This window comes from Salmo salar, chromosome 02 (genome assembly GCF_965601325.2).
Source record: "Salmo salar chromosome 02, fSalSal1, whole genome shotgun sequence".
Taxonomy (NCBI): Eukaryota; Metazoa; Chordata; class Actinopteri; order Salmoniformes; family Salmonidae; genus Salmo; species Salmo salar.
Window position 1 is genome coordinate 65,912,992 of NC_138292.1, and position 22,152 is coordinate 65,935,143.

Consider the following 22,152-nt stretch of genomic DNA (forward strand, 5'->3'; position numbering starts at 1 on the left):
TACCTCGTTAGCTCGGGGATTCGATCCAGAAACCTTTCGGTTACTTGCCCAACGCTCTAACCGCAACGTTTAGTTCCTGTAAGGATCTTCATCAGGTCCTGAAGAAACATTGTTTATGAATACAGGTGCGTGGTGGAGTTTGAGTGTGCCAGCTCCATTTATTTTATACCTCGCTGTATCTTCACCTTGACACGTGATAACAAAAGCTGGACTTACACTGGTGGTGAAAGAGTTTGTAAAACACACACACTGACGGGAAGGAGATGTCAGTGAGAGACTGAATGCAATACTGCGCACACTAGACAACCTTATGAAACATTAACAACAACAACTGACTGAGAACAAAAATAATTTGTAGCTTAGGCCTTCGTCCTGAAAAAAAACGGTCAAACGGAAAGCCTACAACTAAAATCCTTTATCTACATCAAACAGCCTTATTAGGTTGGCTTACCACCATTATCAGGAACGGGTTGAGCAATACAGTGTGTTCAGTGCCATGAACGTTAAGTACAAGTTCTGTATTTTTTTGTTCTAACGATGACACAGCCATACAAGGAAGACACTATCTGTGCAGTGGGATGAAAGAGACGTGACAGATAAATAATGATCAGGTTTTATCTTTTATTTAACAAAATAATCACAAAAACAAAACAATGGTCACTTTGAGATTGGATTCTCTGAAGAGGAGAATTAAGAATCAACAAGAAGAGCATTTTGCATGTAACAGGCAAGCTGCAGCTGATGCTCTGTCCTGTGGACTCGTACATCTTAGGGTGATACACAACATTGTGCTTTACACACCACAACTGATAACCATGATCACAACTGATGTCATAAAACACTGCACAACAGGGGCAATTTAGTCTATAAAATGTAAGATCTTCAATCAGCTTTGAATGAAAACACAACCTTATAACAGAACAAACATTAACTTCACCAGAACCATAGATATGTCTATATATGGATCTGAACTTTACACCGTTGTTCAGAACCAGTAATGTCATTCACACAACCAAGATAATGATTCAATGGATAATGAATGAAGATAATGAACATTGGTTGGTTGGTTATGATGATGGGACAATATTAACAACTGTGTAACCATTCACAGTAGACACGAGAGCTTGGGAAAAGAAAACATCCCATCAAGATATTTATATATGTATATATATAAATAAATAAAACAAATCTGTAATATGTACAACATATTTTTCACATTTTAAAATGTACAAAATGAACAGGGTGATAGCACAGCGAACTGAGGATGTAGTATTTACAGAAACAAACAAACTATATACATATTCTAAAAAATTATAATTAATATTGTCATATCATACCAGGATGTCATTCAACATCATTCACCATAATTTATTTTGTCAGCTTTCCACCTCAATAAAACAAAAAAAATCAAATGGAGGGTGTTTTCTTCATGGCTTAACTCTTTAGAACAGTGAGCAGCATACAGACATAAACCAGTGGCCTTCAGTTAGCCTTCAACTACTGGCCTTCAAGTAGCCTTCAGCTGCTGTCCTTCAAGTAGCCTTCAAGTAGCCTTCAGCTGCTGGCCTTCAAGTAGCCTTCAGCTGCTGGCCTTCAAGTAGCCTTCAAGTAGCCTTCAGCTGCTGGCCTTCAAGTAGCCTTCAGCTGCTGGCCTTCAAGTAGCCTTCAGCTGCTGGCCTTCAAGTAGCCTTCAGCTGCTGGCCTTCAAGTAGCCTTCAGCTGCTGGCCTTCAAGTAGCCTTCAGCTGCTGGCCTTCAAGTAGCCTTCAGCTGCTGGCCTTCAAGTAGCCTTCAGCTGCTGGCCTTCAAGTAGCCTTCAGCTGCTGGCCTTTAAGTAGCCTTCAGCTGCTGGCCTTTAAGTAGCCTTCAGCTGCTGGCCTTCAAGTAGCCTTCAGCTGCTGGCCTTCAGCGATCTTTAAAATTGGCCACAAAACAAACAATGCTCATCAATATTGATTTGGATGTAACTTGTTGATGCACAAATTGGAATATATCGAAAATGCACAAGGCGTGTAAAGCCATAACCAGATAGAAGGCAATAAGGCAACAACTCAACTCAGTAACTTGAGTAAGGCAACAGTTGACAGGGGCTATAAGATCATATTTACCAAGAGACAGAATGTCTGCTGCACGTGCAAAGGCAAGATAACTATTATGTCAGCTATAGTTGACTATAGTGAAAGGAGGTCATAAGGCATTTGGGTTCTTCTAAACACTGTATACCACATACCGTAAGAACATGTACGTCACTAGACATTACACACATTGCTGGAGTGAGTATAGAAATGCTTGCATTGATGATGGCAAAGGCACAAATATGTAAAGAGACCAATGACAGCTCACACGTTTCTGCTTTGAGTAGTGCCGACAACACACGTTTCAGCTTTGAGTAGTGCCGACAACTCACGTTTCAGCTTTGAGTAGTGCCGACAACTCACGTTTCAGCTTTGAGTAGTGCCGACAACTCACACGTTTCAGCTCAGAGTAGTGCCAACAACTCAAAAGTTTCAGCTCTGATTAGGGCCGACAACTCACACGTTTCAGCTCAGAGTAGTGTCACACCATAGTTCAATGTCCCCACTGGGAAAGTCTCCACTTTAAGATGTGGTGATGTTTGGTGCTGTTTGGTGCTAAGTGACTAGGCACGTGCATGTGTCAATGTCAGATGGCAAGGCCATCCAGAGATCTCAATGTCCATTGTTAAGTACACCAGAAACATACAAACTAGGTACCGTTTTTGACCTTCAAAAGATATGACAAGACAGCTTTTTGACTGCAACCCGTTTTAAACTCACTATCTTCAACACATTCTTCATATCGTGCTAATTGTGTTTTCTAGTGCTTTTGTCAGGCTGACAAAGGAAGTGGGATCAAACTGAACTCAAGAATCAAATGGGTTGGAAGTGTAGGACGTCTACTGTACAGTGCTATACACAATCTTATGCAACATTAGAACAAAAGTTGACCTATTTTACAGTAAGTAGCCAAATGTACACTCATTTACAAAAGAGCTGCTAAGTGATATGTAACAAAACCAAACAAAGTGGAAGCTGTGTTAGATGGTTGTCATTGTGATTCCGTTTGTATGTTTCATCTTCATCCATTCCTTTGTTTTGGGTGGGTTTTCACGGCAACCAAGTTTTTCTTCTTTTGAGCTTCTTTTTTCCTTCTTATTCGTCTTGGCTGGCAGCACAGTGTTGAGGTCGGAACGGAATCTTCGGAACAGGAAGCCAGGAACTTAGGTCATCGAGATGAGGTCATCATCAAAGGATTGGAAAGGACGTGTCAGTAGCATTAGGGTTAAAATGACCTTGTCACTTTTTCAAACAAAAATCTCTCTCTCTTTAAATACAATTCTTCATATCCACTTCTTCTTCTTCTACTAGTCATGCCAGGTCTTCTTCCAGGCTCACCATCTGCCTCTGTAAGGGGAGACAGAAAATAACGATCAACAAAGTCACACAACACTGAAAACCGCTACATGCAGTATTTCATAGGCTATACCATAATCAACGGTCACATGCTATCTGTTAGCCACTGCAGAACACCTGCAGGATTGGGGTCAATTCCATTTAAACTCAGTTCAGGAAATTAAGTGGATTGCAACTCCACATAGGAAAACGATGGGCAATTCATCCCATTATTTTACTCAATCGAAATGGTATTGATCTTAACACAGTATGAGAATTTAAATGGAATGAACTCTAACCCTGGTGATACGTGTAGTCTACATAAGTAATAAGACAATGACTGTGTTGCTTGGTGGGTTGCTAGGTGACAGTGACAGTACCTGTGGGTAGGTGTATCCGTCCTGGCTGTGGTTTCTACAGATGTGCAACTCGTCCTCTGTGGTCTTCTGGTACACGGGGTTGTCAAAGTGGATGGTGTTGGTGTTCTTCAGCCTCCAGTGTCTCCATAGCAACACTGCACCAAACAGCACCAGGCACATCATCACTGGAGAGAGGAGATAGGGGGTCAAAGGTCAGTTCTTGTTGTTGTAATTGTTGTTGATAAAGTATGGTAGGTAAAGCCAGTTTAACTTTTACAATGATATGGGTTTTACTGAGTGTACAAAACATTAGAAACACCTTCCTAATATTGAGTTACACCCCCCTTTGCCCTCAGAACAGCCTCAATTTGTCAGGGCATGGACTCTACAAGGTGTCGAAAGCATTCCACAGGGATGCTGGCCCATGTTGACTCCAATGCTTCCCACAGTTGTGTCAAGTTGGCTGGATGTCCTTTGGGTGGTGGACCATTCTTGATACACACGGAAAACGGTTGAGAGTCAAAAACCCAGCAGCGTTGCAGTTCTTGACACACTCAAACCGGTGCACCTGGTACCTACTACCATACCCCGTTCAAAGGCACTTAAACTTTTGTCTTGCCCATTCGGCCTCTGAATGGCACACGTACACAATCCATGTCTCAAATATCTCAAGGCTTGTCTCCTCCCCTTCAGCTACACTGATTGAAGTGGATTTAACACGTAACATAAATAAGGGATCATAGCTTTCACCTGGTCAGTCTCATGGAAAGAGCAGGTGTTCCTAATGTTTTGTACACTCAGTGTATATCAACACGTAAGTCAATACATAAACAGAGAGTAGGTTACTACAGTACAACTGTATTTATCAGTGCATTAGACATTATGCTGATACTACAAGGTAAAATACTCACTGATAGGTAAGACAATGTAGAGCACAGTATGGTGTGATGCCTCAGCTACTTTGGGCATGGCAACATAGCCATTTTGACCTGTGACTGCAGTTTCCTGTGGACTGTGAGCAGTCGAGGACGTATCGGGGTCCTGAGGCTGGGCACGGCGGGCGGAGGAGGTAGTTGTTGTAGTTGTGGTGGAAGTGGGACGAGCTGGCTGTTTGGTTGGGGCCCCGGTAGGGATGGGGGCTACAGTTTTGGGAGTGGTGGGGGGAGCGGTAGTTGTTGGAGCTGTTGAGATAAGAGATGGGGGTAAAGGTTAAAGGTTAGACACACAAGAACGTGTCAGTTAGTTTGAGAAAAGGTTCAATGACCATGAACAGTGAGTATGAGGATAAACACTAACACTTTGACATCCATTGGCTTTTGAACTAGCTTTTAACTACAAAATATTTGGTCTTAAACTAATTTTAATGATGATTAATAATGAAAATATTAATAACATTCCACCCATGAGGTGGGCGATCTGGTCATTTGACTGCAGGAAAGGGGTCTACAGGGCAAGAGTTGCACCCTTCTTCTCTAAAGTTCCATAGGGTTCGACAGAGGAAAACACATACCTGCCACACACTTCCTCATGTCCAGGCCGAGGGTCATGTGATCAGGACAGGCACAGGTGTATTTGGGGGAGTGTTGGTTGATCTGAGGAGCAGGCAGACATAGGAACTCACAACCTCCATTCACAAAGTTTTTCTCTGTGCACCAGTTCTTTCCTATAGGAGGGAGAGAAGTGAGTGTTAGACCACCTGATTCAGCTTTTAAAGTTAATTACAGTTATTCATATGAGATTTGTTATGTTTTTAAAAAGCGTGCGTTGCCATACCGATGGGCTGCTTGAGGTTGTGGTATACAATGATATCCTCTGGCTGCACCAGGTCCTCCGCCAGTACAGTGATGTCATTTCCTGTCAGGCGGTTGGCGCTCATGACTGCTCTGTCGTCCATGTCGGTCCAGAATACTTTCTCCTGTGAAACAAATGAGAGAAACCAGAAAAGAGAGACAGGAAGAAAAAAACTAGGTTACCCAAAGTTAACAAACTGTCCATAGTCAGTACATACAGTACTTACAAAGTTAACAAACTGTCCATAGTCAGTACATACAGTACTTACAAAGTTAACAAACTGTCCATAGTCAGTACATACAGTACTTACAAAGTTAACAAACTGTCCATAGTCAGTACATAGAGTACTTACAAAGTTAACCAACTGTACATAGTCAGTACATGGCATATCATAGTCAGTACATACCGTATCATAGTCAGTACATAGCGTACTTACAAATCCATCCACAAACAAAGACTTAATGTATCTGTCCTAATGTAAACGGGGGAAACCAACAGTTTCAGATATGGGGCTTATTAACCTATGGCCTGGATACTGTAAGATCAGTTTGGTCTCCATTCAGCAGCTACATGGATGGATTTCTGTAATACAGCTAAAGCTGGCTAGCTGCATGGCTAAACTCATTAACCGGGCTGGTGGATAAGACTCTGAACCTGGAAATCCCCTTTAATTAAAGCTACCACAGCCAGGTTGGTGTGGGGAGACCATGGTGCTCGACCCAGGGACCTAAAGGAGGTTCTGGGGTCACAGCCAGGGTAGAGGGGGAAGGCCATGGTGCTCGACCCAGGGACCTAGAGGAGGTTCTGAGGTTGGATTGTAACCATTGCCCTGATGGACTGGACTCTACTGGTTCAGTTAAGTCTCCCTTCCTACAATTCATCTAGGACCTGTCCATAACTATACTCCAGAAGGAACTCCATTCATGGAACTCAAGTTAGGGAGACCTTAATGTCCCCATTCTATCACTATTTACCTCGAAGACGGCGAGAGAGACGGGGTGAGCCAGCTTGTCCTCGTTGTAGATGAGTGTGTGTCGTCCTTCTCCGTTTACGCCGATGCTGGAGAGGGTGTGCATCTTAGAGTCCACCCAGTACAGACGCTGGTTAACCATGTCTGTTAGAGAGACAGACAGCGTAAGAGAAATCCCACTGTATAATCATTAACTTATAAACAATGCTTCCACGCATGATAACGAGGCAGATTATTTGAATGCATTTAAATGTAAATAATGTATGATAGAACTCCAACAATAACACAACACAAAATCTCAACTGTTCTGTATACGAGTATAAGAATCATGTGAGTCAGCAAATTACAATGTGTCCAATCACACATCACTATATTGCAATGTCCAATCAGTGGACTCTTCTTACCAAGAGTGATGCCGTTGGGCCACATGATGTTGTCCGTTACCAAGGCGACGCGGTTGGCACCGTTCAGCCCACTCTTCTCGATCTTGGCCTCGTTGCCCCAGTCAGTCCAGTACATGAAGCTGGAAACAGACACATTACCGTCAGTCAGAACTCCTACCTCTAACACACTTCAGCACAACATCTGGAAGACATCTGGAAGTCTTTAGAGAAATCACACACGCTGACACGTTGAGCTTCTGTGTTGTTTCATGTTTGCGAAGGAGATCCTCACTCATTCAATTATTCCAATATGTTCGACAACAAAAGCATCCTGTCGAAGATTTATCTTTTTGGTTTTCATGGCAGTCAACACCCTATTGAGCATGATACTAATGAATACAGATCAATAGGCTATGACCCAAACACGGTTAATAAAACCAATCAATCAAAACCCAAGTTTCTTACTTGTTGGCTGGGTCCACCACGATGCTTCTTGGTTTCTCCAGTCCTTCGCTGATCAGCGTCTTTCGCCGTGTTCCGTCCGTGGTTGCCACGGAGACGGTCTGGAGCACGCTGTCCGTCCAATAGATGTTACCGTGAATCCAGTCGACGGCCAGACACTCCGGCGCCTCCATCTGGCTGTCAATCACCACGCTGTGGTGGGAGGAGTTCCCTGCCAAATTCATGTCGGCGCTGCGGAAGGCGGCGGGACAAAATAGATGTTTGTTAACGAACAAATACTGTGTATTGTCTGTTTGCAGAGATATAGATATATATATACACAAACACACACACACTCCCCTTCCCCCAGTAGGTCCTCACCTGTAGATCTTCCTGTGGTGCAGGTCAGACCAGAAGATCCTGTGTCCAGGCATGTCCATGTCCAGGGCCACCACGTTCTTCAGGCTGGGGATGAGAGGGACGTACTCTCTACGGTCCACAGTCATCTTCCTCACCTCGTGGCGGTTGGTGAACAACAGGTAGGGGACAGTACCTGGAAGACATACAATTAGATTTAGAAAGTTTTAGATTTCGACCTCAAGTCTGCCACTTTACCTAACTGTATTTACATCACATTTAAAAAGTTGTCGTTTCCAGTAAAACAGTGGGCCTCAAATCTGCCTCTTAACTATATTTACATCACATTTAGAAAGTTGTTGTTTAATAATGAGGCCTCAGAGAAGCTTCCTAAACCTCTTCTTTGCTTTGATTTGTTCAGACTATATCAGAATTCCTTCCAAGGCTCTGTTCATATATCCACACTAGCAAGCGATCTATCGAGCATCCATTCTAAGTGGTATGCTGGGGTGGCTGTCGGAATGTAGCTTAACTAGTGTGTCCCTCCATCTCACACGTACCTGTGGCAGCCTTGCAGGTCTTGGTCTTGGGGTCCAGTTCGTAGCCCTCCTCACACTCACACTTGTAACTTCCCAGGATGTTCACACAGATCTGGGTACAGGTGTCTGGGTCAGCACACTCATCAATGTCTACAGGAGGAGGAAAACAGGGTTAGAGGTCAGAAGATAGGGTCAGGGGTCAGTTGTGGCAATTCATAGTATGATTTGATCCAAATCCAATGTCCTGCGATCTAATCTGGCACTCGTCACTATAGTGACTTAGAGCTCAGTCAATCTTCTGAGCTGAGTTCAGAGTCTTAGAAAAGTGTCATGTAAACGTTTATTTACACACACCTTCACATTTCCTGTTGTCCTTCCACAGACTGTACCCAGCAGGACAGGAGCAATTGAAGCCAATCTTCAGGTCGGTACAGGTGTGAGAGCAACCGCCGTTATTGGTCAAACACTCGTTGTTGCCTGTAGAATCAGACCGGAAATCAGTTATATTTCTTCTATGTATCTAGAAATCTATAAGAAACAACCATCATCCTCAATGTCCATGATGACAGCCTTTTTCCTTCGGCAAGACTAAACCAGTCACCTCACTCGTTAAACCACTAACTAGTTCGGCCAGACCAGACTGGCTGAACCACTTGGCTAGCTGTCTCCATCATATTTTCCTGGCTGGGATGTGGTCTCTCTCCTCTGTTTTCCACTGAATGGTATGTGAGTGTAAAGGGAGTTCCCTATGGGCCCAGGGTCAAAAGTAGTGGCCGAAACAGGGATTAGGGTGCCATTTGGGACGCAGAATATGTCTACGGTTCCAACTCACCACACTCCCTGATAGGTTCGTCGGACATGTCTCGGCAGTCTTTCTGCCCGTTGCACACCTTGTCCACGGTGATGCACTCCCCACTCTTACACCTGAAGTTATTCGGGCCCTCACACGCATCCACTGGGGGGAGAATAAGAAAGAGGAGAATATTATTAGACATATAGTACAGCTATAGGGAGTGTGTGTGTGTGTGTGTCCATTAGGGCTGAGCCTCACCGCTCTTGCAGTCCATCTCATCGCTCAGATCCTTGCAGTCAAACTGGCGGTCACACTGACGGCTACCATGGATACAGGAGCCATCGTTACACTGAAACTCATCTGGCTGGCAAGTGGGCCGACCTACCGAGAGAGAGAGGTTAGATAAACAATACAACAAGACAGATGGACAGATAAAGTGGGCCGACCTACCGAGAGAGAGAGGTTAGATAAACAATACAACAAGACAGATGGACAGATAAAGTGGGCCGACCTACCGAGAGAGAGAGGTTAGATAAACAATACAACAAGACAGATGGACAGATAAAGTGGGCCGACCTACCGAGAGAGAGAGGTTAGATAAACAATACAACAAGACAGATGGACAGATAAAGTGGGCCGACCTACCGAGAGAGAGAGGTTAGATAAACAATACAACAAGACAGATGGACAGATAAAGTGGGCCGACCTACCGAGAGAGAGAGGTTAGATAAACAATACAACAAGACAGATGGACAGATAAAGTGGGCCGACCTACCGAGAGAGAGAGGTTAGATAAACAATACAACAAGACAGATGGACAGATAAAGTGGGCCGACCTACCGAGAGAGAGAGAGGTTAGATAAACAATACAACAAGACAGATGGACAGATAAAGTGGGCCGACCTACCGAGAGAGAGAGAGGTTAGATAAACAATACAACAAGACAGATGGACAGATAAAGTGGGCCGACCTACCGAGAGAGAGAGGTTAGATAAACAATACAACAAGACAGATGGACAGATAAAGTGCGATTGGGATTTTCTCTTAAGAGTCCCTTAGTTTAGCGTCTGTTCATACAGTAGATCTCGGAAGATGAACATTTGTTTTTGTAAACGCTTAACTAAATAAGCATATTTCTGTCTTTGAAAAAAACAGCTGTTTCAGAGAGAAAGGACAGAAGCAGAGTAGAATATTGTCAAAAAACCTTCCACTCACTGCAGTTGGTTTCATCTGAATTATCCTGACAGTCCTTGCCTCCATCACAGCTCCAACTCCTATGGATACACTCCCCACTCCCACAGTGGAATTCATGTGGCCCACAGGGCTTTGTTGTCGGTTTGGTGTCCCTCCCGCCACAGTTCTGGGGCCACTCGTCTGAACCGTCGGCACAATCGGCGTCGCCGTCGCAGGCCCAGAAACGCGGTACACACACAGTGTTGTTACACTGGAAAGCGTTGGAACCGCAGGTGGCGGTGGGACAGGAAGTCTCGTCAGAACCATCGGAACAGTCCTTGTCCTTGTCGCACACGAAGGAGACGGCGATGCACTGACCGTTGGAGCAGTGGAACTCGTCGTCGGTGCAGTTCTTTGCGGCTGGAGGGAGGGAGGGAGAGAGAGGGATGGAGGGTTAGGAATATGGAAGGGTTGGGGACTGGGTGACACAGTATTTGTACTCTATTGTGTCTTTAGGATGTTTTTATATCTGTAAATAATATTATTGTCACTAAAAGAACGAGAGGTTTTTGTCTAAGGGTTCAATGTGTGCAGAGTAGACACAAGGACCACAGTGATGTGGTGATAGCACCAGTTAGTGATTACAAACTGAAGTCTTAACACATCATCATGCACGAACCACAGAGGTAATCAGTGATGAACAGAACCGTTTGTCTTCAGTATGGTGATGACTGCAGTGTAGTCTATCAAGTATGACACCGATAGAAGAGTTGGCTACAGCATATACACTATTGGACTAGACTAGTGACTGTAAATATGTAGGATCTTCATTTGAGACAGTTTGCTTCAGCAAGAAAATAATCCTGCAGCAACCGGAAATGTGAATTATTACGTGGATTATAATTAAATGGACATTTCTGTAGAGTTTGATAGATTTTTCGTAAGGACAAATCAAGTCAAATTTCAAAGTGGAAATTACGAACTTCATAAGCCTTCTTAAACTTCAAATACACTACAAATGTTAAATGTCCTGCATTGTAGGAAAGTTCTCCTGCAACAGGGTGATCAAATGAAGGTCCTACATCCGTACTGTTATCTTACCGCAGCTCTTCTCATCAGCTCCATTGTCACAGTCAGCTTCGCCATCACAGTGCCACGTTCCGGAGATACACTTGTTCAGTGGGCCTCCACAGCTGAACTCAGTGGGCAGGCAGGTCTTAGCCTCTGGAGACACAGAGAGACATCAACAGATACAGATATTAGAGTCTGTGTGACACATCTTAGCAATTATATCTTATCTGAAGAGGAGGAGGAGAACAGAGGAAGGAGGAGAAGGATGAGGAAGAAGAGTATGAAAAGAAAGAGGAGAGAGAAGAAGAGTAAAAGAGGAGGAAGAGGAGGAAGAGTCAGTTACTCACCACAGGCGGCTGGCAGCTCGTCAGTTCCATCACCACAGTCATCAGCTCCGTCACACACCCACCGGCTGGTGATACATTTCCCGTTGCCACACCTGAACTGACTTGTCCCACATGTATACGCAGCATCTAGGAGAAGAAAAACCCAGGATAACTGTAAATGACTGACAGACAGGACACATTTCATCTTTTATAAATCTATACTAGTGTAATTTTTGTAATTTTTTTAATGGTTTTATTTATTTAACTAGGCAAGTCAGTCAAGAACAAATTCTTATTTACAATGACGGCCTAAAATATACAAGGTAGTACAAATATAATATACTAGGTAGACATTTTAACAGAGTGTATTTGATACTGACTCAGTGAGTTTTTACAATATAGGGCAATAATTCATAATACATATTTTCTGTCATGTGACACTAGTACCACATAACATTAGGCTCACGCAGAGGATAGAATAGGTCTGTAGTAGTGACGGATGTTAACATTGAACTAACCGAGGGAAGTTACTTAGTTCATGTTCAACAACGCTCGCTGACAACAGAAGGCAGTCATCTGACGGCCATTAAGATTGGGATTATATCTTGTTGTTGGTGAGAAGAACACATCCTGTAAAATGTTTTGTAGTGCCCCTCTGGGACCAGCAATTATGTATGATAAGAGCTACAGTAGTGAGAGTCCAAAGATTAAGGAACAGGATGAGGTAAAAAGACTACAATATGGAGCATTTCTAAACAGGAAGGGAAGGAGTTTCCCATGGGAGAGACTTATCTCTTATTGTTCACACACTGGAGCTACTGTATCTCATGGTCTTTCAGCAGACAGTGAGAACTTGACGGCCATTTTGTTATGCACTCAAGACTGTTGCTTGGCAACTACTGTTTGTGCGTTTCTCATGTAAACTCTCAAATGAAGGAAATTAGTGCAGGACAAGAGGTTGCCCAAACAGAACACACACACAAGTGTCAACTCACACGCACACACCATTGGCCCACATATACAGCATCCGGTAAGGGAAAATTAAACAACTTATAGACCTACTGTACAGACTTGAGCAAGGAAATCAATTTTTTTCTCACTTCTAGTTTCTGCCAGTAGGCTTATGAATGAATACCACGTAACTGTTTGACTAGCCTATTCAACAGTGAAACGAGATTCAACCCCAAAACGGCCCAATTTATTTTGGGTTGCCGAGGTCACAACCTCATTGAACTCATCTGCCCAATCAAAGTGAAGATGTCTTCAACAAGGAAGTGAGAGCCAACAGGTAGAGCTAGCATGGAACCATCAATATTCTGCAAGGTCTCGGTCGCTGTAAGTCAGTTTCTCCTTCCACTGTCACATTCCGCTGTGCCTGAGGCAACAGAGTATGAGTCAGAGCCTGCGGCTGTCTCTTTAAGACAATGAAGGGGGGAGGAGTCATAATCACACCACCAGCTGCTGATTGGCCCTCGAGGGACTTTCCTCAAAATGCTCATAACAAGAGCACTAGTGAGAGCAACAGGGGAAGGTGGGGCACAACTGCTGTCGGATGTTGACACATGTAATAGTAACCGCGGCTACACCAGCATGACTCAAGTCGTAAAGTCGGTTGCTACACAGAGAGTTAGTGAAGGAGACTCAGAAGATAGAGGGTGCTTGCTCCATCTATTGGCATGTGATGTCACCAATGCTCACACCTTCCTGTAGAGATGTGGGACTATAATATCGTAAGACAATCTTGTATTGAGAAATGTTGGCCTGACTTGATCAATCAGGGCTTTTCATGGTGAAAAAACAACTGCTGAACCCCTCGCCTGAAATGCTACAATAGCCTACATGATGATACACAGGCACTGTAACCGCCAGGACTGTGTTTCCAGTGAACACACACACACACACACACACACACACACACACACACACACACACACACACACACACACACACACACACACACACACACAGCGGAGGTTCCAGGAATAGTTTCCCCCCATCCTATTCCAGCTGTTCTTGGAGAGAGTGGTGATACATTTACGAGGCCGACTGTTAGCTCGCCCTGAGACTTCTACAGTCTCTCAAGTGAAAACGGAGACGTTACTTGGCCCGACACGCACTCTGCCTTTCTCTCTTTCCATGATCCTCTCTGTCTCCCCTCCCCCTTTCTCTCTGTCTGGCTCTCCCCTCTCCCCTATTTCTCTGTCTATTTTTAATTCTCTCTCCTACTAATCTCCTGTCCCATCATCTACAAATGGGTCACATGCCTCTCAAGCTGCATACTGTGTTCTCTCTACCATTCTCTCTCTAGGTCACACGACACTCAACCTCCAGCAGCATAGCCCACTGTACTCTCAACAGGCATCTGTGTGTACAGTATGTTAGACTGTACCGTACGTCACAACTATGTCTACCATTCTCTCTCTCTGGGTCACAAATCTCCGCTCCCAAGCATACTGTACTGCACTCTCTCTTTGTAGCCTATACGATTAGATATACATTGGGTAATAGAGGACTTGTACTGTATTCAACTTAGTCTCTAATTGAAATGCAGTGGGTGAGAGTTATTTCCCCAGGATGTTGTAAGTCGTTTATCTTTTTAAAAAGCCCAGCCGGTTCTGAATGGAAACCTCTTTCCATTGACTAGCTTTGAATGTGAGACGTTATCAACGACAGAGGCCAAGTTTAGCTTCCGTTTGAACCAAAAACCGTCTGGCTGGAAAGGTTGGGCCACGCCATTGCGATACATAGCCCTCTCTCTCAGTGTGGGTGTGTCGTGACGTCAGAGTGTATTTGTGTGCGTCGTGCATATCATTGATCGATAACTAAGCCACGCACTTGGCGTAGTAACCAAGCACAGACGACGGAGGAAGTTTGTTTGTGGTACACTGTTCAGGTTACAGTTAATTATTATTAAACAAACATAATCATAAAATAGAAGTTTGGTTCCTGTCTACTTAACTTCCTTATGCAGTCCACCTACTGTCTGTACGGTTACTGTATGTACAGTGAGTCACCATATGGGCATTTCGTTTGTCTTTGAGGTTGTGACTAAACTAAATCAAGATAACAAATATGGGGTGATTTCTCTGGCGCGTTTCCTTGAGGGATAATAGTTGTATTGCATTGGGTTTTCTTCACAATTACTCCAGAAAATAATTGTCTTGGGGAAATCGACTTCAGACAAAGTGAGTGGGAAAATCCTGTTGTACTTCGAGTGGAACGTTACTTTAACAAATCTACAGTTCTACCAGCAGGATACTTTTCATTAGTAACAGCAAATCCCATTCAAACTAGCTCTGCATGCAGCCTGTAAACTATTGCGTAATAATCTCAGATTCTAAGAACCAAAAAGCAATTATAAGCAACCTTCCTTATTCACCAATCAGCACATTCTTAGGTGTCTGCCTGCCTGCCTGTCTGCCTGCCTGCCTGTCTGCCTGTCTGTCTTGCAAATGGAATTACCGGCAAGTCACCTGATTCGCATTCTCCTTCCTATGCCTGACGCCATCCTCACAAACTTTGACCCACGGGGGAGGAGAGGCAGAGACAAATAGACAGAGCGAGGCAGAGACTAGTGATGAGGGGGTTGACTCCTAACCCGCAGTCCCAGCAGTTATATCCGTGTGGCAGGCGGGTTAAATAAAGAGAAACAATACCTTCAAAATATCCATCAATGTATAATTCTAGTGCAATTTCTATCAACAGGCTACATTGGGCTTCTTATTTTATTATTGTAGGCTATCTGGCATTAGTGCATAAGACTAAGCGTTAGGGCCTAGCAGCACTCCACATAGCCTACACAGCCAATCGCCAAATGCTGTCCGGAAACAGGCAGAAAAAGTTAAGGACATGGTTGAAATTTCATTCAATAAGACAAAAGCTGCAAAAGGAGAGTTGAAAATAAAGAGAAGGGAGGGCCTGAACAGAAATGTTTGGGAAAGATCTGGTGAAGTGGTGAAAGAGGATGATAGCAGTGCTGGCTGTGTTATGTGTGATTGTGAGACACTAAACAGATTTGACAGCCACAAGACGGGACTTAAAATAGGCCTGTGTCAAGGGAACTGTAGGCTACTGTTCAGATGGGTTAAAGGGAAACTGAAATCTGGACACTGACTGTAGGTCTATAACCTCTCACATAGCCTTAATAATAACTCCTGCAGAATTAAGCCTTTCTTGCAGGTAAATTATACACCAAATGTAGGCTAAATTTGGACTTGGGAACATGAGTGGAGAAATATGATTTCTTTCTGCATCTTGAGAGAACGCATTGCTCAGTTAGATACCGTCTGTAGAGGTGCTGTCTTCATCATACAATCTGATAGTATTTCCATCTTTTTTGACTCCTGAACAGGTAATAAAATGGCTACCCAGACTATTTGTATTGTATGCTCTCCCCCGGTCGTTTTCACAGCTTTCTTTTTCCTTACAACTGGTCAAACTGATGTCAAAAAAATCTTCTGCCGTCTTTGACTGTAGCCTATAGCGCATTTTATATATGTGTGGGTGAGGGTTGGGTGTGGGCCTCAGATTTACACTTGATCTGGCGGTTGTGGATGGCTTATTAGCAATTGCGGGCGGGTGTTGGTGAATAAACAGCTGACCCGTGCACCTTTAGCAGAGACACACAGCTGACCCGTGCACCTTTAGCAGAGACACACAGCTGACCCGTGCACCTTTAGCAGAGACACACAGCTGACCCGTGCACCTTTAGCAGAGACACACAGCTGACCCGTGCACCTTTAGCAGAGACACACAGCTGACCCGTGCACCTTTAGCAGAGACACACAGCTGACCCGTGCACCTTTAGCAGAGACACACAGCTGACCCGTGCACCTTTAGCAGAGACACACAGCTGACCCGTGCACCTTTAGCAGAGACACACAGCTGACCCGTGCACCTTTAGCAGAGACACACAGCTGACCCGTGCACCTTTAGCAGAGACACACAGCTGACCCGTGCACCTTTAGCAGGGACACACAGCTGACCCGTGCACCTTTAGCAGAGACACACAGCTGACCCGTGCACCTTTAGCAGAGACACACAGCTGACCCGTGCACCTTTAGCAGAGACACACAGCTGATCCGTGCACCTTTAGCAGGGACACACAGCTGACCCGTGCACCTTTAGCAGGGACACACAGCTGACCCGTGCACCTTTAGCAGGGACACACAGCTGATCCGTGCACCTTTAGCAGGGACACACAGCTGACCCGTGCACCTTTAGCAGGGACACACAGCTGACCCGTGCACCTTTAGCAGGGACACACAGCTGACCCGTGCACCTTTAGCAGGGACACACAGCTGACCCGTGCACCTTTAGCAGGGACACACAGCTGACCCGTGCACCTTTAGCAGGGACACACAGCTGACCCGTGCACCTTTAGCAGAGACACACAGCTGACCCGTGCACCTTTAGCAGAGACACACAGCTGACCCGTGCACCTTTAGCAGGGACACACAGCTGACCACAGCTGCCATCTGCACAGGGCCTTAATGTAGTTAGGTGCTTGTTGGATGCGGCCAATTTACTGTCAGGGCCTATCCACTACTGCTGGCTCACAGTTAAATAGAGGAAGCCCTATTTGCAGACAGACAGCACTCACTCATTGTAATGTACGCCTACTGTCTTCAAAGGTTAGCATCCTGACCAAGTTACATCATGACCTGAATAGACCTTCATATGGCTGCCGACATACAACGGAAATCACTTTGATTTAGCCGTGCTGCTGAGCGAGGAGAGACAGAGCGAGAGAGAGATAGAAAGAGACAGTGAAGGAGAGAAAGTTAGAGAGGGACAGAAAGGGAGAGCGGGAGAAAAAAGAGAGAGAGAGAGAAACATTTTATAGAGAGAGTCCCCAACTCCCAATCTTCATCAGGTTCTATTAATAAACACTGCCTCCTGCTTGATGACAACTTGACCATGTAAGGTCCTTCAACGCTGTTTTTTTGCTACGGATGGAAGAGTCTGCAATAGACTTTCCAATAGCCCCAGATGTCATCCATGTAACCTTTTATATTTTTGAACTGGAAAGCTGCAGCCCGCCTGGTGTTCAACCTTCTCAAGTTCTCCCATGTCACCCCTTCTCCTCCGCACACTCCACACTGGCTTCCAGTCGAAGCTCGCATCCACTACAAGAAAGACCATGGTACTTTCCTACGGAGCAGCAAGAGGAACTGCCCCTCCCTACCTTCAGGCTATGCTCAAACCCTACACCCCAACCCGGCCACTCCGTTCTGCCACCTCTGGTCTCTTGGCTCTCCCACCCCTACGGAAGGGCAGCTCCCGCTCAGCCCAGTCAAAGCTCTTCTCTGTCCTGGCACCCCAATGGTGGAACCATCTTCCCCTGAAGCTAGGACATCAAAGTCCTGCCCATCTTCAGAAAACATCTGAAACCCTACCTCTTCAATGAGTATCTTAAGTAATCCAACAACACTAGCAGGTGACTCCTCCCCCTTACATAGCGTTACTTTGCTGAGAGCTCCTTTTATTGAGGAAACACTGACTTACTATGACTGAGATGTGTGGTTGTCCCACCTAGCTTTCTTAAGATGAATGAATCCAACTGTAAGTCACTCTGGACAAGAGCGTCTGCTAAATGACTGAAATGTCAATGTAAAACCACAGCTGAAAAGACTATATTGTTTTGCAGCAACACCAACCATCTCCGCAGCTTTAGTTGAAGTGTATGAAAGGCTACACTGGATGACAACAGGAGGACGGTCCATATAGGTCAAAGGCGAGGCTAATATTGGATTCCTCATCAACGCCCTTGTCATTGTGTGTGACAGGCTTGTTTCTTTCCGTTATTTTGCCTCTGCATTTCTGCTTGTTTTGGCACGTGGGCAGTGGCACACATAAACAAACACCCGGCGATAAAAGTGTTTGTATGTATACACAAATCTTGCCAAAGGTCAGGGCTTGGTCTTTCCATAGCCACAGATTCATTTAGAACTAGGTGACCACTGATGGTCGTCTGTCAAGACGCTAAACCAACAGAACTCAGTCTGTACTAGTTCAGCCAACTGCATTTTTGGTTTAAACTCGTTCATCCAACTGCATTCGGCTTATACTAATGAATCTAACTGCACTTGGTTTATGCTAGTTCATCCAATTCCACTTGGACCTTCATTGTGAGGTTATTAAGGGTGTTTTTGCATGCCACTGGTGACTGATTGAGAGATCTGGTGTGTTAGGCATAGCATGATGTACATTCTCCTATCAGATGCTCTTGGGGCTGCATGATTCATATGGGGATTATTCTAGAATCTATTCTATTCTTGAACCACTGATGCAACTCTACAGGGATTTTCCCATTATTCTCCATGGTGTCAACTAATACAGCCCCTTGGGGCTCCACACATACAGTAACAGCAGACCTACTGTTGGGGCCCCACATATACAGTAACAGCAGATCTACTGTTGGGGCCCCACATATACAGTAACAGCAGACCTACTGTTGGGGCCCCACACATACAGTAACAGCAGACCTACTGCTGGGGCCCCACACATACAGTAACAGCAGACCTACTGTTGGGGCCCCACACATACAGTAACAGCAGACCTACTGTTGGGGCCCCACATATACAGTAACAGCAGACCTACTGCTGGGGCCCCACATATACAGTAACAGCAGACCTACTGTTGGGGCCCCACATATACAGTAACAGCAGACCTACTGTTGGGGCCCCACATATACAGTAACAGCAGACCTACTGTTGGGGCCCCACACATACAGTAACAGCAGACCTACTGCTGGGGCCCCACACATACAGCAAATCTACTGCTGGGGCCCCATATATTCAGTAACAGCAGATCAACAGTACTGCTGAGGCCCCACACATACAGTAACAGCAGACCTATTGTACTGCTAAGGCCCCACATATACAGTAACAGCAGACCTACAGTACTGTTGGGGCCCCACACATACATTAACAGCAGACCTACTGTTGGGGCCCCACACATACAGTAACAGCAGTCCTACTGTGGGGGCCCCACACACACACACACACACACACACACACACACACAGATGGACATACACACTCTGCACATGTTTAATAAGCAGATTTAATCACTACATTAATGAATACCTTAAACTATAAACATTGGATGGAAGTTCTAATCTTCAAATCCCTGGGAGCGGGAGTTAGTCTCCATAGGCATAGTCCCATAGGGCTCTGGTCAAAAGTAGTGCACTTTAAAGGAAATATGTTGCTATTTGGGATGCAACCTTAAAGATTGAGGGATTACAGTAGAACAGGGTGGCAGAATGGAGCCACAACTAGACTAATACACAACACAATATTAACCTAGAGGCCGGTAAGTTCACCCTTAGCCTACCTACTGAAACCAATAAGGAATTTGCCTCGAATGCTGTTAATGCATTGCAATACAATACAATACAATGTAATACATTGTAATAATGTTAGCAAATAAGTTAATGGACATGTGAGTTGTATGATAGTGTATTTAGTTCCTACTGTGGGTTGCTGGTAAAGGAAGTTGGTGGTTTTAATCATATCAAGACATCTAAAGAAGGAAGCAGACTTTGCTTGAGGTGATAAACATATTCTCATAACATGCATCTATTAATAAGCCTATTACATTTAATTGTTGATGACAAAAGCTATGATTTTAAATGTCAATTGAGAATGTATTTTGACATTAAGCTACATCTAACCTACAAATGCATACAATTAGTGATCAAGGTCTGCAACAATCAGAATTTTGTCTCAAAATAGTCTATCCAAAGGTGTAAAATAAAACCATTCCTGTAAAAATCGAAGTTGTTCTATTTCCTCCATACATGGCACAGAAGCTGGGCTAAATAACCTCTTGCCACACGGTATAGAAGCTGGGCTGGGCGCCCTTTTGCCGCGCCCTTTCTCGTTGACAACCGTCTTTTTCCTCCAACAAGTCAAGCCCAGAGGTAAAACCAGACAGCCTTGACATGTAGTCCTACCGGATGTGACGAGCCTATTTCTCATTCTGATTGTCTCGCGGCTACATACTATTTGAAGAACAGCCAATCGACTTACCGAGCGTAGCTTTCGTTCATACGGACGAAATAGATACATTTTAACTTTTATAGATAAACTATAATTTTCGTTGACAAAATGTTTAAGTTCTAGGACTAGTGCCGGGGAGAAATATTAGATTTTTTGAGTCACTTCTGACTATTTCTATGTGGTCCTACAAGTTAATCGACTTTGAAAGGGAAAATGTATTGAAAAGCTGTTAGCGCTTGTCTCTCAATGTCAAGAACATGCCCACTTCCTGCGCACTAAACCCACTATTACAAGTTCAGCCTAGGACACGAGGGTATAAACATTGGTTTAATTGAACATTCGACTGGTATTAAAGCACCAAAATAGAAATTAATTCAGCCATTTATTCTATGTGAGCAGCACGGTTGCATTTGCAATTCCATGTCAGACATAAAATAAAAAGCTGACTGAAATATAGGCAATTGACAACTATGTCATGTTATAAGTAATTTAAAGATGTCAAATTCCATGTCAGATCGTTTAGACTAGAGAGCCCCAAGGGCAAAACCCGCTCTGCACTCAGCCGGAGTCAGCCCCAAAAATACGCATCATAAGCATCTTGCGTGATACAATTGACTTCACATCCTTACCTGTAGGAGCAAAACAGTGGGAAAGCAACACCAGGCAACATGCTGTCAGCCCGGTGATTCCCACACGAGTCGGTAGCATCTTTTCTCCTTCGGACTTCCACACAATTCGAAGTGTTTCTTCTTGGTCTAATATCGACCACCCGGCACGCAAAATGTTTGACAGCAGGCCTACTGAACAGCACTATTTCAACTCAACTGAGAGATGCTTCAATATCTTTGTGGATGTTGTAGTCACAGCTAAAACAAACTGGGATAAACGAATGATTGTTGTTTGGATATATAGAGAAGACTTACTGTGCGCCTGTGTCTAGTGCCGGTGGAGAAATATTAGATTTTTTGAGTCACTTCTGACTATTTCTATGTGGTCCTACAAGTGGGCGGGATCAGCAGAGTGGTGTGATATTTGAAATTCGACATCAGCACCGCAGGGGTGGAGCTACAGCAGTCACTGACAGAGAGAGGAAGAGAAAGGAAGAGAGTCACCCAACCACAACGTTACTGTTATCATTATCTGGCTGAGCTGGATTCCCTGTCTTACCTAGCCTGACCCCACCTTCAATTTTAATTTAAGGGCTTTATTGTCATGGGAAATATATGTTAACATTGATTAAGCAAGTGAAGTAGATACAAGTGAAATAAACTAAACTCAACAAAAAAAGAAACGTCCCTTTTTCAGGACCCTGTTTTTCAAAGATCATGTGTAAAAATCCAAATAACTTCACATATCTTTATTGTAAAGGGTTTAAACACTGTTTCCCATGCTTGTTCAATGAACCATAAACAATTTAATGAACATGCATCTGTGGAAGGGTTGTTAAGACACTAACAGCTTACAGACGGTAGGCAATTAAGGTCACAGTTATGAGAACCTAGGACATTAAAAAGGCCTTTCTACTGACTCTG

General features: G+C 44.3%; 1 protein-coding gene across 1 annotated transcript; it reads right to left on the reverse strand.

Annotated features, from left to right (window-relative positions):
• Window positions 1-601: 601 nt before the first annotated feature.
• LOC106590115 (low-density lipoprotein receptor) lies at window positions 602-21,590 on the reverse strand. Its single transcript, XM_045707922.2, has 17 exons — window positions 21,250-21,590; window positions 11,634-11,759; window positions 11,317-11,439; window positions 10,258-10,635; window positions 9,301-9,423; window positions 9,082-9,204; window positions 8,604-8,726; window positions 8,271-8,399; window positions 7,735-7,906; window positions 7,378-7,605; window positions 6,934-7,052; window positions 6,534-6,673; window positions 5,542-5,683; window positions 5,279-5,431; window positions 4,680-4,949; window positions 3,790-3,953; window positions 602-3,421 (listed from the first exon to the last, which is right to left on the reverse strand). Exons 1-17 carry the CDS (start codon window positions 21,326-21,328, stop codon window positions 3,386-3,388), a joined length of 2,628 nt encoding a protein of 875 aa, XP_045563878.2. The 5' UTR covers window positions 21,329-21,590; the 3' UTR covers window positions 602-3,385.
• Between the last annotated feature and the right edge of the window lie 562 nt (window positions 21,591-22,152).

Coding starts and splice junctions, on each gene's coding strand:
- LOC106590115 (XM_045707922.2), bottom strand. CDS start 21,328: ATGCTACCGACTCGTGTGGGAATCACCGGGCTGACAGCATGTTGCCTG. Junction 11,760..21,249: donor CCACTGTTTTGCTCCTACAG/GTAAGGATGTGA, acceptor TTCTTCTCCTAG/ATGCTGCGTATACATGTGGG. Junction 7,053..7,377: donor GTGGTGGACCCAGCCAACAA/GTAAGAAACTTG, acceptor GTCTGTTTCCAG/CTTCATGTACTGGACTGACT.